At 35.7% G+C, this 17,879-nt stretch overlaps 1 protein-coding gene across 1 annotated transcript in view; it reads right to left on the bottom strand.

Moving 5' to 3' along the window:
• Positions 1-4,324: 4,324 nt before the first annotated feature.
• The window catches only part of CCDC148 (coiled-coil domain containing 148), a 70,706-nt gene continuing 57,151 nt past the window's right edge, over positions 4,325-17,879 (bottom strand). The window contains exons 2-8 of the mRNA XM_087819840.1: positions 17,754-17,816; positions 16,253-16,374; positions 9,431-9,534; positions 6,141-6,223; positions 5,793-5,944; positions 4,591-4,686; positions 4,325-4,510 (exon numbers count right to left, since the gene is read on the bottom strand). Of these exons, the coding sequence (XP_087675966.1) occupies positions 4,325-4,510; positions 4,591-4,686; positions 5,793-5,944; positions 6,141-6,223; positions 9,431-9,534; positions 16,253-16,374; positions 17,754-17,816 (806 nt within the window). The remainder of the gene's footprint in view (positions 4,511-4,590; positions 4,687-5,792; positions 5,945-6,140; positions 6,224-9,430; positions 9,535-16,252; positions 16,375-17,753; positions 17,817-17,879) is intronic.

Below are 17,879 nucleotides of genomic sequence, written 5' to 3'. Positions count from 1 at the left end.
CTCAGGTAAATTGTGACTCTCTGTATCACCTGTCTCTCTAATTCGGGGGCAGCAGATTGCCCTGTGGCTTTACTTCTCTGATGTATCTAATAAGAGTTGGTGATTTTTTAGCTTGTTCATATTTTTAGAGCAGAGTGGCAAATTCTAAGTTCCTTACCTGCTGGACCAAAAACTGGAAGCCTTTACTGATTCTTTAAAGATTTAAAACTTGCCTGAGAAACCATCCTGTTAGATTTTTTTTTAATGTTTATGTCGTCGCATTTATTTAAACTTTTTCTTTATGATTTGCACTGCCAGCAACATATTTTAAAAGACCTACCCCACTCCAAGATTACTTAATATTTGTTTTCATTTTATCTCATTCTTTTATGATTTTTGTCTTCTTCATATTTTAATAAACCTGGAGTTTATTAAGTCATATGGGATAAGAAAGATATCTAACCTCATTTTCCAATTGCCTATTATTTAATGATCTTATAAATAATCCAATCTTTCCTGTAGTTTTGAATTTTTCCTTTATAATATATTAAATTATCATAGGTATTTTCTGTGTTTCTATTTTGTTCTGCTTATCTGCTACATATTCCACAGATATATAAGTTTCTAGTTTATTTTGATATTATATATTTGTATTTGGCTGTGCAGGTTTCACTCCCAATCCCCAACCTCAGTTATTCATTTTGAAACTTTGGCTGATTTTACCACCTTAATCTTCCTAATAAATTTTGGAATACACTTTAACAATTCTTCTACTGTAACTGCATTCAGCTGATAGATTATTTCATGAGTGATGGATATGTTGAATCAAATCAACTATTACATAAAATTTAAGTTGCTTGCATTCCTACTCACACTGGCTTAAGACATTGATGTGGACTAATGGCCCTTGAAAATACAGCAGTGAGGTTGGCTTTCCACGCAGTTCAAACAGGGCACGGCTCAGTTTCCCCATGATGATTTCGGCTCCAGCCTCTCTTGTGTGCTGTTTTCCTTCATTCACACGACAGCTGCCAGCAGCAACTTCAAATATGTACTTTCCTGGTACGTCCACAAAGAAGAAAACACACTATTCCTCACAATACCTAACAAAAGTCCCAAGCTTTGTCCAATTGGACCACCATGATTGAGACCACCGTGAGCTAGTAGCTATGATGGGAAAATGTGGTTACTGACTGGTACACAATCCCGCCAGAGCCTACCCTTGGATCTGGGATGGAATCATTCCAAGTCAAACCAGTAAGCTGCTACAAAACAGGGGGAATTAAAATAAATGTTGGGATTAACCATGGTGTCCACTACCTTTAGCCCAATGAAAACTTATAACTTAAAAATGTCGCCCAGAATTTTCAATGTTTTTATGTCATAGCAACACACACCTTTTAAAAACATGCACAAACTCACTTATGCAGGTGTGTACATACATGTGCACAATCTGTGTATTCTTACAAAGCCTAATAACTGGAACCAAGAGGGGAAATGGTCATATCAAAATAATGGCAGATACTGGACAAACTAGAAATCCGGTTAATATAACAGTTGAACATCTAATTCATTGTGCTGGTTAGGACAGTACATTTGCCTGCCTCACTGTCCGCCAGCCAGGCTGCTGATGCCCACCACCTCCTTATTTCTTCAATAGCCCATTTACTCTCTTTCTCCTCTATGAAGTTACTCCTCAAGCTTCATTCAGTTTCTTCCTTTTCTTTAGTCGTCACCCAAGGATATTTTTTCCATTGCTTTTCAGAGAAAGAGAGGGACATCACTGTGAGAGAGACACACTGATTGGTTGCCCCCTGCATGCAGCCGGACCAGGGTCAGGAGTGAAGCCTGCAACCGAGACACGTGCCCTTGGCCAAGATTGAACCCGGGACCCTTCAGTCCATGGCCAGCGCTCTGACCACGGAGCCAAACCAGCTAGGGCTCGTTCCATTGCCTTGATGCTTCCTCACTCACGGCCAGCGTATTTATTAAAAAGTCTCTTAGTCGATATGTGCATGTATTTGTTTAGGACACATGTGAATATGTTGCCTCCTCTAAATGTTTCAATCTTTCTTAAAGGTGAAGCCACATTCTATCTAGCCTGTCTGTTGAACCCCCTAGAGAGGCGCTTAGCAGAGATCACTGTGTATTAAGGCTTAGCCAGTAATTATTCGGCAAGTAAAACATATCATTAATTTTATAAAATTTATTCTGTATAATTATATGTGGCAAGCACGCTATTTAAAAAGGATTCATGAACTTATATTCCTCCAAAGGAGATTCCTACTGCCCCCGTTATATGTCTTGCCACTCTCAACTACATTGTGTTCATCTTTCATTCAGCTCAGTTGAATAATCATTTATTTAACAGCTACTATGTGACCAGGTACACTAGGTGCTAAGGATACACAAATGGTGATAATAAATTACTTTGTCTTCAAGGACCTAGAGTGTAGTCACTTAATATCCCTTCGCGGAACGTCCTCCCCCCCCCACTTTCTGTCTTGTTCTCATCCTGTTTCTCCCTTTGATGCGATGTTTATTCATCTTATTTTCTACTTAATCGTCAGTAATATTAATGGAGCCGTGAATCTCATCTTTTTTGGAGAGTCCGGGCTGTACGAAGGAAGAGCAGAAATTGAGCTCAGCTTAACAGGCAGGCAGGAAAGCGGGTTGTGGAGGGGAAGGGAGGCGCAACAGCTGCTGAGGCAACCCCCCCCCCCCCCCCCGTGTCTAGGGGCCCTCACCGAGGAGCCCCACCACCTCACCGCCGGTGCTCAGGGACAAAGGCCGCGTGGAAGGAAAGGTCAGGGGCAGCCAACTTGCTTTAAGAGGACAGAGTCAGATTTACCCTCTTCACAGCCAGGATCAGCCTGAGAGTAACGCATCTCCAACCAAATAGAAAGAAAACAAAAGAAAACAAAATCCCTCTCCCTCTGCTTTGGTGAGTTCTAAAGCCTCTTTAACAAGGTTGGGATGGCGGGGGGAGAGGATGTTTATTTTACAGTTAGAGACTTGAATTAAGTGCATGGTTGAGTTAATACATCACTGTGACTGAATTTCAACTAAAGTCTAGTTAATTCATTAATTAGTCAACACCTATAAATGATATATTATTAATTTTTTTTCTCAGCTTTATTGCAAGGTAAGAAGGGAAAATGGGAGGCAGAGAAGCAGGAGAGACGAGGCTGCTAGGAGACCGGAAGGTGTCTGTTAGTGAGGGTGAGGGGACCATCACCACAGGCATAAGAAACAGGCTTAGCCCAGAAAAGCCTCAGGTGTCACCTAGGACTGCCCCGCCCAGTGTGCCGGACAAGCAGAAGCAGTCACTGGAGGCTTTGGAAGAAGCTACTAAAGCAAAGAACTCTACTTGGTAGGATTTAAGGTTTTCCTTGCTGTTATCCATTTCTTAACACTAGCAATTTCACATCGAGGTGTTTCACTTACAGGCAATTCATTAAGAAATATAAGAAAAACAAGTATTTGTCATATTTATTTTCTTCTATTTCAAAGTAAAAGGCCTTAGTATAAGGACACTATACATGTCTCTCCTCAATAGTTTTTCTTTCTTTTTTAAATATACATTCTTTGGGGAAATTTTTGAGGTAAATGTAATAGAATAAAAAGCATATTTCCATACAAAACAGAAACTTCATATGCCAAACATTACATGAGGCAAATTATTGATCTGAGCCACATGGCATTTCTGAGTTTGTTCATGAAATGAATTTTAATATAGAATTTACACTAGAAAAGTTGACCTGCCCAAACTGAATTTTAAATCACTTAGTAGTATATTTGTCATTCAGCAGAGGATTATCATTCCCAGGCTACAACCAAAAGTACACTTTCTAAAAAAAAGTAGCATGTTTAAGAAATTTACAAAATAGACTTCATGTTCACCATAAGACAAAAATCACAGTGAATTACAAATAATTAATTCCATGGCTTCATTTTCCACTGCAACCAATTATTATTATTGATCTGTAGATTTTTCACTGAAGAGGAGCTTCACATCTCTGAATGAAAATTCATAGTTACTGAAGTTTCATGTTTGAAAAAACCGATTTCTTACCTGTGTAGTAAATCTCTCACTGAGAGGGCTATTTCCATCATGTTTCAACCTTATGAAAGCCTTTCAAACCATTATTTCAGGGAAATCATTTTGGAGGTAAAAAACCTCTCCATTTGACAAACAGTCAATCTAAACATTTATTGATTGTATTCCAATCAATAAATAGTAACTATAGTAACTATTAAAATAGTAAACCAGAAGTATAGTAACCTCCCATAAAAATAAAAATTTAGTGGCAAAAATCTACATCATTCAAGTAGTTTTATTTTATTACCTGTATATGTCTTGTAACTGCAGATCGAAGTCTTGAAGTTTCTTTTGATATTTGTCTGTAAAGCTGCAGAACTCATTAACAACTGAAGATTCCAAATCAGGGTAGGGGCACCCCAAAGCTCCTAACTCCACGGGCAGCTCACTAAGCGGGTTTCTCCTTTCCTCTGAATAACGATCCGGTGTCTGAAATATAGATTACGTGGCTGTTTTATTTAACACCAATGACACATTAATAAGCAAATTACTATCGGCATCGCGCTTACTTTAACACTCCAGTCTGAAAGATCATTTTCTAATTGCTGCTGCTCCAGGCCAAGTCTTTCAAAGACATCTTTTAATTGATTCTTCACAAAGTCAACCTATAGGAACATTTAGAACAGGTAGTATGCAGATTATTGCGACTGATTCAATATATATGTTTAAATCCACAGGAATTAATCTCAAAAGCCAATAAGAGATGAAAAATGAGATGAGAGAAAGTCCCTTTGAGGACCCGTGGAGAGAGGGGTCAAGAGCTGCCACAGCCAGCCCACGCGAATTAGGAGGGCTTCCAGACACACAGCTCAGCCCGGCTGGGACATACAGCGGGCCCAGCCTCTCGGCACCCACATTTTGATTCTGTTTGCGGTAAGGCAGAGAGTTTACCAGACTGTCCGTTTCAATCACCCTCTCCTTCCCTTGCATCCTTGCCTCTAGTCCTCAGCTGGTCATGGGATTTTAAATGTGTTTTTTTTTTTTAATTATTATTTATGAAAGTAATATAACAACACTACAGATAACTGAAAAACAGAGTAAGAAAAATTACCTAAAAGCCTACGTGTAATGCAACTATGATCGTGGAGTTTACGCTCTAGTCAGGGGAGACTGTCAGTAAACTAATGAAAAATAGCTAAGGAAGTATCTGGAGGAGGTAAGGAACGTAAAAACAGGGCAAGGGAGTAGGGAGTGACTGTGGCCTCTCTCAAGTGGGAGATCAGGACAGGCCACTCAGAGGAGAGGACACTTAAGGGAAGACCAAAAGGACCAAAGGGGCCCTCAGTGACAGGAAACAGCCAGTGCAAAGGCCCTGAGGCAGGAAGGAGCCTGGTATGTGTGAGGAGGAACAGAAAGGAGGCCAGGCAGGGTCTAAGAGGAAGAGGGGTGTCAGGCAGGAGATGAGACTGAAGAAACAGAGAGGGGCGTGGTGTGGGCCAGGAGGAGCCCTGAGGGGACTTACTGGGGGATGACTTGATCTTTCTGCACTGAAGGTAGAACCCAGAATGCAATGGAGAAGGGGCAAAAATCCGAGACACGAGATGAACAAGCTTGGACAGATTCGAGTATGTTTAAGACACTGAATAGACAGAATTTGCTATACCTTCTACTAAAATACACAAGATACCCATGTTGGTTCTTTATCTCAAACTGTTCTAGTTGGGACAAAAATGAAATATTACATTACTAAAAGCAAAGGTAATATACTGACCTCTTCCAGTACCTTCACTGAGTTAAGCTCCGTATGTGAGTGTGAATGCTGTGGAATGTGATGCTGTCTGTATTTTAGGTCTGCTATCAATTGCTGAGTAGGATTTATCACATTTTTAAGATACATGCACCATTGTTCTGATAACTCTTGTTCTATGGTGAAACAAAATTAAATCAAGGTAATTTAATTTAAGTTTTTTCAAGAACAAGTTCTTGGAATGCAGATTTATTTTTGGATTCCTTTAGAAAAAAAACAACAGCAGTTAATATTGAAAGAACATGAAGTGAGTGGCCCACTTTCATCATCAAAACACCCTTTTAAATATAAGATAAAAAAAAAAAATCTCACCAAAATTCAGAAGTTCAGAAAGACATTCATTTCCAATGTTCTCTTCATTGAGAAAACATTTTATTTCAGATTCCATTCTACACCTGAAATAGACATTATCTCAGTTTTTTTATAACCACAAACAAATACCAGTTTAAAAAATAACTACTAGCAGAAATTTAATCTAATGTGGTTTTATTCACCGGTTTATTTATTCAGACCATATACTGAAACTCCTAACATGAATTGGGTACTTGCCAGACATGATTAGTGAACATCTGGTCCTATCCAAAATATACATGGAGACATTTGGTCCATGGCAAAAGATCCTTGAAATTTGGTCCTGTCCAAAACATCCATGAGCATATTTGGTCCTTGCCAAATGGTCCTTGGTTCTGTCAAAAATGTCCATGCTTATGAAATGTCCCTGGGTTCAGGTAGCCCATAATGTTTATTTCTACTTTTGGTTTATAGGATTAATACATAAAAAAAGCACTACCATGTTTTATTGGTCCAATATTTGTGCTGTGGCTGTATTGCCACAGTAGCCTACCTGGTAATGGCAAATGGGGTTAGGGAGGCAGTTCTATGTTGGAATCTTGCAGAAGAGCAGAATTTACACTAACTATGCACCCTTTGGACAGCCCAGATATCAGGGGGTGGACCAAATGTCTCTGTGCGTTTCGGACAAGACCAAACAATCTGCAAGGGAAAGAAGCATAAATGAACACTCTGGGCAGAAGTAACAGCAAGAGCAAAGGGGAGCATGTGGCATGTGCCAGCCCTGCTTCTATAGAGAGCTCCGGGCACTGGGCAGCCGGGGAGGGATATCAGGCTCACCTCGCCTGCCCAGCAGTCTGCTTCAGAAAGATTCCTAAGGCAACAGGAAGGGCAGGCTGCAAAGAGGGATGAGCAATAAAAACGAAAAATGAACAGGAGCAGGCACCAGGCAAATCTGGACCAACAAGGAGGTTATTTTATTTTAAAAGTTAAGAGAGCCCGGCTGGGCGTGGCTCAGCGGTTGAGCGGCGACCCAGGATCCAGGCGATTGGGGTTCGATTCCCGGTCCGGGCACATGCCCGGGTTGCGGGCTCGATCAATGACTCTCTCTCATTGATGTTTCTATCTCTCTCTCTCCCTCTCATTTCCTCTTTATGAAATCTATAAAGATATATTTAAAAAACAAAAATAAACAAATAAAAGTTAAGAGAAGATGAGCTCCCAAACTAGGGAAATAAGGGTAAAAGTACATTTTATTTTTATACACTAATAAAAGTAATAAATCTTAATAACCTTTTACTATATTATTTAAATATAGTCATTTTTAGAGTAAAAACATAATCAACTCTAAATGAACATTCAGAAATATTGTAGTCTATCCCTTGCTTATGGCAGACTTATTGAAATTATAGAAAAGAGTTTTGATTTATTATGATTATAAAAATACAATGTTAAAATGGCATAAAATTAAAAATAGGAACAATCATGCTAATACAATAATTATTTTTATTTTTGCATATGTTTCTAGCTGTTGTCTACATGCATATATATTTTAAATAGTTGTAATTATGGCATATTTACCATTTTATATTGAGGTTTTCTGAATAATATTTTAAAGATATTTTTAAATACTTTTCATAGATATAATTGATTTTAGTGGCTGAACACACTGAAATTATCTATGAATAATTTTCATAGGTATCATTTATTTTAATGGCAGAACACATATTTCTTTCTAGAATAGCACAGAAATTTTTCTTGGAATTCTTTTTGTCCAGTTTTCAGCCTTTGGAAGTTTTAAGACATTAAGGTTATTATTACTTGTATGCCCCTCACTTCCATCACCTTTGTGTCATGCCAAGTCAACAAACGGAAGTATTTTCCACGCTGACATGTATATGCCTCTTCGTCTAGCTCAAGGACAACACATTCAGAAGAATATGAAATAGCCAAGATTAAAAGCTTTCACCAGGGTCTTCCTTTATATTTGAGCCTGCTTCAGTGAGCACCATAATTAAAACATGATGGCTTTCTTTTTTGTCCTGTTTCAAGTTATACAAATTTACAAAGAATTTATTCTAATGAGCCCAAACTTTCTTTCCAGAAAAGGTGGCTTTTTGAAGGATAAGTCTTATGTGATAGCAGCGGTATAATGACAAAGTCTATATAATTTTGTTTTTCTGTGTTTTAAATTATAGAATGATGTAAAACCATTTCCATGCATGAGACTTTTACTTCACATGTAGGAATCTCTTGCCAAAATAAGAAACTCCTATTAACAAGAAAAGCAAAAATAAAATAAAGTTAATGGACCCTGGCCAAGTGGCTCAGTTGGTTGGAATATTGTCCTGTACACACACACACACACACACACACACACACACACACACACACACACACACACAGGTTGTGGGTTTGATCCCTGGTTAGGGCGCATACAGGAAGCAACTGATCAATGTTTCTCTCTCCCTTCCTCTCTCTCTAAAAAATCAATAAAAATATATACTTGGGTGAAGATTTTTTAAAAAGTTAAGTTAATGGTATTTGGAAATTTGACTTAAAATTTATCTATTTTGATATAAAATACATACTGCAAAATATACATTTTAAAAAGTATACTTTACAAATACCACCATCCTTTAAACTAGTATATATGCCTCAATTGGAAGGAAAACACATCTGCTTTCTCTTTTTGCCTTAACCTTTGAGAAGAAATTTATTTTTCAAAGATTACAATTAAGATCAAGTATAGAATCATTATTTTGATTTAATTCATCTTGAAGTGAATGCTGGAAATAATAACAAAAGTCAAAAGTCCAAGTTGAATAAATTAGTCATGATGCTGCTCCATCCAGAAATCCCTGAGCAACTTGAGCCCGAGTTCCTTTATTTACTGAAAGCACTTGTATGTCACCTGCTATGAATCCTACAATGAAAGCAATAGAATCTGATGGGATGCTTGCCGCACTCACCATTTTATAGGGAAGACAAACAGGTAAACAAAATACTGTAATCCAATGTGCTAGGTATAATGTAAGTAATTACAAGTATAAGTGGGAGTGCAAAAGAGTAAGTGATTAGCAGATAATCTTTTTTCCTAAGGAAAGCAAAAGCCATTTTAATATAGTCAGTGAATTTCAAATTAAATTGAGGAAATGAAATAATTTTAATTTGACTCACATTCAAACTGTAATTTTCAATTTTTATTATAATAGTTTAATTAACATGGAAAGTTATAGAACATCTAACTCAATAAGTGCGAGTCTTAGTGATTCCTCCGTGTACTTACCGAGATTTCCTTCAGTCCTTACCTGACTTCAGTTAGCCTGCGGTGCTCCTGCCACCACACTTGCCTGTGTTGCTTTATTAGTGTTTGTTCCTTAGATGTCTTTGAAGTCTGCATTGCTTTTCTGATCTGGATTTAGAGGAACATAAGATGAGCCATTTCAATGTTTCTTAAAATGTGTTTTCCACGACGGAAACATTTAATCTGTATTTCCTAAATTAAATACTTACTCTTTTTCAATCTTATTAGTGCATTTTCTAACACAAAATCCACCTTAAAATAAGCACTATGTTAAACAAAAAGCAAGGAGGTGAAAGAGAAAATGGTTTGGAATGCTGACCAATTTAAGAACTGTTTTTAAAGCATTTATGACAAGAAAGATGAAGTGATTCTATTTTCCATACATACAATAAATAACACCTGAATTCATACAGTCCCAGAACATTTTCTATATATTTTCTCACCTTTTGACATATCTTCCCTGCCAGGCTTCATGAACATCATTAGTCCCATTTTACGGATGAAGAAACTGATGTTCAGAGAAGTTAAAAGACTTGGTCAAGATCACAAAGCTCATAAACATCAGAATCACACAGAACCTTGGTGTATGAATTGGTTTTTATCTGATCCTTCAGCATAGGATGGAAAAAGTCATTGATAAGTTGTTAGGAGGTCTGGCTGTATGACTTTGAACATGCAATTTAAACTTTCAACTCCATGACTTTGTTAATAATTTTTTTAATAGTTATTTGAAGATACTTAAAGAGATTGTAAAAAATATATATATGTACATCAAAACCCAAATTTTTAAAATTGAAATTTTCCCCAATAACACATGACTTTTAAAAAAGTAGCATATAATTAACACTTTGGGGTTTCTGTTGACATGTTCTGTCAGGCCTGGGTTTGTTTGTCTTAAGATCATTCTTGGCCATCTCCCTGATCTGCTCCACATCACAGGGCAGCCTGTGTTTCTCAGACACTCCTGTCAGCTGGCTTTCGGTTGGGTTAAACCAAAGGGAGACACTGACAGTGGGAGACTGAAGGGGAGGAGGAAAGGAGAAGTCAAAGCATCACTCCCCCTACACTCTACTCTCACAGGGGTCTCTAGGAGCATATGCATCTTTTCCATTTGCTCCAACTTTTCTTGACAGTTTTACTATGGCTCCAACTATCTCTGGGTAACCTCCACTCTTGAGATGTGGTGCAGCCTTGCTTTTTTATTGAATTTATTGGGGTGACACTGGTTCACATGTCCCTTTGACTTAGGCATGGCATGACTTCCTGCTGTGTTAATCCCTCTATTGCTTTATAGTCCTGTTTGGCTTCTCACCTCTATCACCTGGATAACCATTTCCTGAATTCAAGACCCCTCTATTCATTAAAAACCTCCTCCAGTGGTGTCTGTTTCCAGGTTAGACTCTGACTGATACTCATGTGTACGCTGAACTCGTGTATTCCATATTAATACTTTTAAACATCTACAAAGTGCTACTCAAATCAGGAACTTGATGAAATATGCATATTTTATATTTTCTCTGCTACTAGAATACTTAGTAGCCTGAAAGTTTTAACAGATCAATACTGAAGATATAAAAACTTCAGAAGGCAAGTCCTAAAAGGACTTTTTAATGCATGCTATTTCTAGCTGTCATTCACTGATTACTTTAACCTTGACTTTATCTTTCTGCTATTCTGGTTACTGATTCAAAATTAGGCCTATAAGAAAACAAAGTAACCCAAACATTACTTAAAACACACACAAAGTCAAATCTTTTCTTCAGAAGGTCTTAAGAGTGCTACAATCATGAAATTTAGAAGTACATTCAAATAAGAACAGGACGCTGCCAGAATATATTCAGAATCTTTATTTTACCTACAAAAATTAAAAGTACATAGTGTTTCTAAAAACTGACACTCTAGTGTTTGCTTTAAGAACACCTAAATTCAATCCAACTATTTGTCATCTATAGTCTCTAAAGTTTGTTGCAGCAGACACAACTTTTAAAATTAGGTTTCTTTGACATATTTGGTCCATGTTGTACAAAAAAATTAAAACACATCGGTGAGAGATGTAGACACATTTTTATAGCTTAAAAAAATCAATGCTGCTGCCTTTGGGCCTAGGGAAAAACCAATTAAGTAGACTATAAAAGTCAAAATAAAGTTACTATTTTTCACTAGACACTTCCAATATTTTGCAGAACATCCTAATTTTTTTTTTGGTAAATTCATTCATTGACTTCACTTCTACCCTCAGGCCAAAAAAAAAAAAAGAAGAAGAAGAAGAAAAATGAAGTCTTCAAAAACCAAAAAGTTTTAAAGTTGTATCTTTATCAATATAGAAATTTCTAGGTTATTCCAATTCATGTTGCTGGGAAATGAGCCATATGAAATCAATATATAAGGTGGACGATGATTTATGCAAAATACTGATGAATTTAAAATAACAAAATAATAAATTCAAAAAAGAATCAGAAACTAGGGTTCCTTATGTGCTTTATTGTGATGTTCCAAGATAATAAAACTTAAACAGGCACCTGGAAATGCCTTTAAAAGCCCTTTGGGCCCGATGATTCCATCTTTAGATATAAACAATAATGACTAGTGGACTGTTTAAGTGTTGGTAACATGTGTGTACATATTTGTCAAAATTCATTGAGATGTACATTTAAGATTTGTTTGCTTTACTATATGTGAGTTATCCCTCAATAAAGAATTGTTAAATAAATCAAAAGACAAAACAACTACATACACTAAGTTGCAATTTCTCATCTATCAGGTTGGCAAAAATGCAGATGTTTAACAAAACGCTCTTTGAGGCTATGGGAAAACATGCTCTCTCTTAAGTTGCTAATGGAAATACAAAAGGATGCTCCTCCTCCCCTTCCTGAAGGGAATTTGGAGATGTATAGCAAAATTTCATATGGGTTTTCCTTTATTTATAGAAACATACCTGAAAAGTATCTTAGTAAGAGCATGAATAGATAAATGAACAAAGCTATTCATCCACTGAAGCACTATTTGTAAGGGAAAGACTGGAGCACAAAAATTCCATCAATAAGTATTCTTGCCAAAATAAATTGAACCTGAATCTGATCACGTCTCTAGATATATCAATTTACTGGAAATATAAGAGACAGAAAAACCATGTTAAATGACACCACCAGGATGTTATCAGCAAAATCCAGACTGTAAGAAACTATAAAAGACAAACAATAAAATTTCTTCAAGAAATAAATTACAAGAACACAAGAGGAGAGAGGAGAAAAAAATAAAAATAAATTGTAATATATGAATCTTATTTAGATATTGATTTAAATAAACTTTAAGAGAAAAATGGAGAAAATCAGGGAAATTTAACATTGACTGGATATTTGAAATTATTCAGAATTTTTTAACATTTTTAATGGTAATGTTATTGGAGGATTTGTGTTTTTTCCCCCTCTAATTTTTTAGAGATACATGCTCAAATATTTATGGTTAGGTATTATGATGTCTGAGATTTGCCTCAAGATAATCTTTCACGAGGGGAAATTGTGTGTGGGAGTGTAGAAGAAACAACGGCTAGGAGGTGATCGTAGTTGAAGCTGGACAATGTTACATGGAAATTAATGATACATTCACCCTCATTTTACATATGCTGACAATTTTCCATAATATAACATTTATAAAAAAGAAATAGTAGATGGATACTTGAGTTGAAAGAATAAATATTCATTCTTTCTAAGCAAAGAAATTCAAATAAAAATAATCATAAAGGTTTCTTTTATACTTAAAATGGGAATGAACAGTTAACATGTAATGTCTCAAAAACTAGTCACAGTTTTCAGCCTGAATCTACTATTTGGCTTCAGGTTCAATGCTAGCCTTTGAAAGACTAGATCACTCAGTGTTACATCAGTGTCTTGTCTGGCATCCTAGAACTGTGCATGATCTCTAACAGGGATTATTATGCAGGTGACCATCACATGTAATCAGTATAACAATACCAGTAATACAATTCAGGCGAGTCTTCTGAATTTATTGTTAATTAACAATAATTTTTGTTGATTTTTTAAAAATAGTTAAGTATTCTAGATGTAACTTAAAGCAAAAATCTACTTATGTGCTTTAAATGTTAACATTCTATCATTCACTTTTAAGTATGTTTACATTTAATATTGCCAGAGTAAAGTGCTGTGATAATTAACAATGATTGTTAAAGCTGCTAATTTCATGTGCAGAAAAATGAGCACATTTAATTAGGAAAATAGACTGATAATGCAAATACTTGCTGGGGATGGGAGAGGAAGGTGGAGGAAGATATGGGGGGATAAGTGGTGATGGATGTAAACTTGACTTGGGGTGGTGAACACACAATACAGTGTACAGGTGATGTGTTGTAGAATTGTGCACCTGAAACCTGTATAATTTTGTTTACCAGTGTCATCCCTATAAACCCAATAAAAGGGGGGAAAAAGAATGTGTTAACTATGTAATTTTTAGAAGAATAAAACAGTTTTCCTGAGTCAACATATATTTTATAAAAATTCAAATATAAGAAAGAATAACAGAGATGATATTATATTCATAATTCTAGTTAGTATAGACTATTTGGCATATTAGCATTCATAATATTAAACAAAATAAACTTTTAGAATTGTATTTAACTTCCAGTTCTCTAATTCCATTTAAACCCTGAGTCTTTCAAGAAAAAGTTGTAGTTGGGTATTGTCCCTATCTAACAAAAGTAAATTAAAAGCAAAATGTCAACTTGCTATCTCTAAATTAAGTGAAAAGGGAAGACTCCACAAAGCACATAGACCCACATTCCCAATATATCTTCCTTAATCCAGATATAACAAATGAAAACTGTATTTTAAAAAAAGTGAGAAAAGTAATCTAGCAGCTGACCATGCTGACAAATGATTGCCCCTGCACTTAATATCGAATTTTAAAAACCTCATTAACTCTTAAAATTTTAAATATTTTTATTCTTTAATAGTGATTCTATAATCAAAGTGAAATTCACTTTGTTCAAATACTGATTTTAACACCCAAACATTCCACATTCAGCCTAAATGTTATTTTTTGGTGCATGATGAATGAATGGCTAGACAGACGGATGGACGGACGGATGGACGGACGGACGGATGAAAAGATGGACAAAATAAATATATTGATAATATTAGAAATACGTATATGTATATGTATGGACATATTCCAATACCGACAATGGTATAGAGAAAATGTTTGCGGCAACATCTTTATTAGAACAATACTTTGGGAAAGAGCTAAAAAACATTCATACTTTTTTTGCTCACACATTCCAATCATAGGAATTTATCCTTTGGGGTAGAGGATTCTAAAAAGGTGTCCATGCATGGAGACATTTACTGAAGCATAATTTCCAATATCATAAAACTGGATATGATCCAAATATCCGCAAAAAGGAAATGTGATAAGGCATGCATCTTTTTCTATTTGGAGTACTCATCAATTCTGTCTTTGCTCAATTCATTTTTGTTAGCCTTAATATCCCAATTCCAATGTCAGTTCCTCAGAAAAGCTTTCCCCCGCAATGAGAATCAAGTCCTATTATTGTACATCAGACAGTATGTTTTTATTGGAGTTTATACTTAATATAACTTTATTCCCTCTCCCTCTTTTCCTTCTCCTGAAAATAGTACATTTCATGAAATAGGAGCTATGTTGTGTTCACCATTGTATCTTTGAGACACATGATAAATATTTATTTACTTAAGTAATTAAATATCATAAAATAATTAAATATTATCAAATGTTAGGAGGAAAACTATACAGGGTTTCATGTCTATGTTTATCATGGAAAAAATCAAATATTTATGAATATGTTTATGTATGTATGTATGTGTATATGTTATATATACACAAGGGATCAGAATAGAAGTCAGAAATATGAAAATAGTTTTATTAGGATGAGAGCTATGTAAGTGATTTTCCCATAAAATTTCTTCGAATGTCCTGATAACATTAAATTATCTTAAAGTTATATCTGAACCAAACAAATAATGCTCTACTTTTTAAGTGGTCATAGTTAGAGAGCATATAACTCATGGATATATGATAATTCCTTTAGAATACAGTATCAACTGTACTTGGGATTCATAACAGTTGCCTTTTTAAAAGGTCTTAATAATAAAAAGCCATGAAAAACTAACGTGACACAAAAATATTAAATACAAATGAAAACTTGTGAATTACTTAATATGCTGCTTTGCCAAACCAGATTTTTGATGCAACCAAGCAATTTATAATGCAATGCTATTTATGATGTACTCCATTATTTTACACAAGAGGGAAACATATTGCATAGTAATCCTAAACCACACATTGTCCTAAAATACTGTGCACAATCACTTGCACATAAACTCCTTTCAAATCCAGTCTGGATTCACCTTTTCTTAGGTCAGGGTGAAAAAGGGAACTCTAGAACAGAAGCACCTGGGAGCATATTTGAATAGTGTTGCAGAAGGAGCCTTAAATCAGATGATAATCCATGGCTGGCATTTACTCGCAATTTTTATTTTTCAGATTAAGTTAGAAATTCTTGAAAGCTAATGAAATAGCAATCTTTGTAAAAAATAGAGTTGAATTCAGACCTCATAAGTTGTTATGAACATTAAGTGAGTAATGAATGTAAACCGCATAGCACAGTGTCTGAGAGTTTCCATAAATGTTAGCTGCTATTCACTATTATTAATAGTGAGAAGAGTCTAAAAACCATTTAGAATGTTATTTATTTTCACATTTACATTTAAATACTTAACTTCCTAGCAATTCAATTTTATAAAACTAGAAAGTACACACACATGCAACTTCTAACCTTTAGCTCTGTAGAGGCAGCCGCTAATTTTTTTGCTTCAGTTAATGCATGCAATTGTTGATAGTCTACTGGTTTATACTTAATGCTTCTCATTCCATTTTTCATACAGAATACAGGATTATCTGTTTTTAATCCAAAAATTAAAATGACAGAGAAATACTATGTTATTGGAAGTCAAAATATAGCAGCATGCTGACTACAGGTCTTATTTTTAAGTAAATACAAGAAATAATATAACATTCATAGTGTATTTGAATCTATATCTATAGGAACTTAAAAAATATTACTTGCATAAAACCGAGGTACCACTGTATTTGCCAATGATACATCTGATGAGGGGTTAACATCCAAGATTTATAAAGAACTTACAAAACTGAACAAGAAAAAAACAATCCAATTAAAAGACAGGCAAAGGACCTGAAGAGACATTTCTCCAAGGAGGACATACAGATGGCCAAGAGACATATGAAAAAATGCTCGTCACTAATCATCAGAGAGATGCAAATTAAAACTGCAATGAGGTATCATCTCACACATGTCAGAATGGCTGCCATCAATAAATCAACAAACAACAAGTGGTGGCAAGGATGGGGAGAAAAGGGAACCCTAGTACATTGCTAGCAGGAATGCAAACTAGTAAAACCACTGTGGAAAAAAGAATAGAGTTTCCTACAAAAATTAAAAATGGAACTGCCTCTTGAATCAGCAATACCACTTCTGGGAATATATCCTAAAACAGCCCAAGTGCCCATCAGTAGATGAGTGGATAAAAAAGCTGTGGTACATTTACAAAATGGAATACTATGCAGCTGTAAAAAAGAGGTAACTCTTGTCGATCTGGAGTGGCTCAGTGGTTGTGTGTCAACCCATGAAGCTGGAGGTCATGGTTCGATTCCCAGTCAGGGCACATGCCCAGGTTTTGGCTCGATCCCCAGTAGGGGGCATGTAGGAGGCAGCAGATCTATGATGATTCTCTCTTATCATCGATGTTTCTATCTCTCTCTTCCTCTCCCATGGACCTGGAGATTATTATACTAATCAAAATAAGCCAGTCAAAGAAAGACAAATTTCACATGATCGCACTTACATGTGGAATCTGATGAAAACAATAAACTGATGGACCCAGGCAGCACATGGATACATTGAACAGACTGACAGATCTCAGGGAGGGAATGTGTGTGGCAGGGAGGACTAGAAGAGATTAAACAAAGAACATATATGCATATATGCATAGCCCATGGACACAGAAAATAGCGTAGTGAAAGCCTGGGGTGGGATGGAGTTTGGGTGAAGGGGGGCCAAGGAGGGGAAAGTTGGGGACATCTATAATATTATCAACAATAAAAAAAAATTTAAAAACACCCACTGTAAGGGAACAAAAGAAACCTTCCATTTAACCTCCAAAATGAGCTTTCCATGATTAAAATCAACATTCCAATTTTATATCATGCATAACCCACCATAAATCATAAAACAAACTTGGAAGTAAAAAAAAGAATACCTGAGCTATCATTTTTCTGAATTGTCATGAATGGTCGGTCTCTTTTATCCATGTTTTCCATATCTGTCAAGGAAACAAGAGAAAACTAAATTTTACAATGTGATTTTTAAAACATTTTTAAAGATG

Source organism: Miniopterus natalensis, chromosome 8 (genome assembly GCF_054644295.1).
Source record: "Miniopterus natalensis isolate mMinNat1 chromosome 8, mMinNat1.hap1, whole genome shotgun sequence".
Lineage (NCBI taxonomy): Eukaryota > Metazoa > Chordata > Mammalia > Chiroptera > Miniopteridae > Miniopterus > Miniopterus natalensis.
Note: the sequence above shows the minus strand (reverse complement) of the source record. Positions and strands in the feature narration are given on the sequence as shown.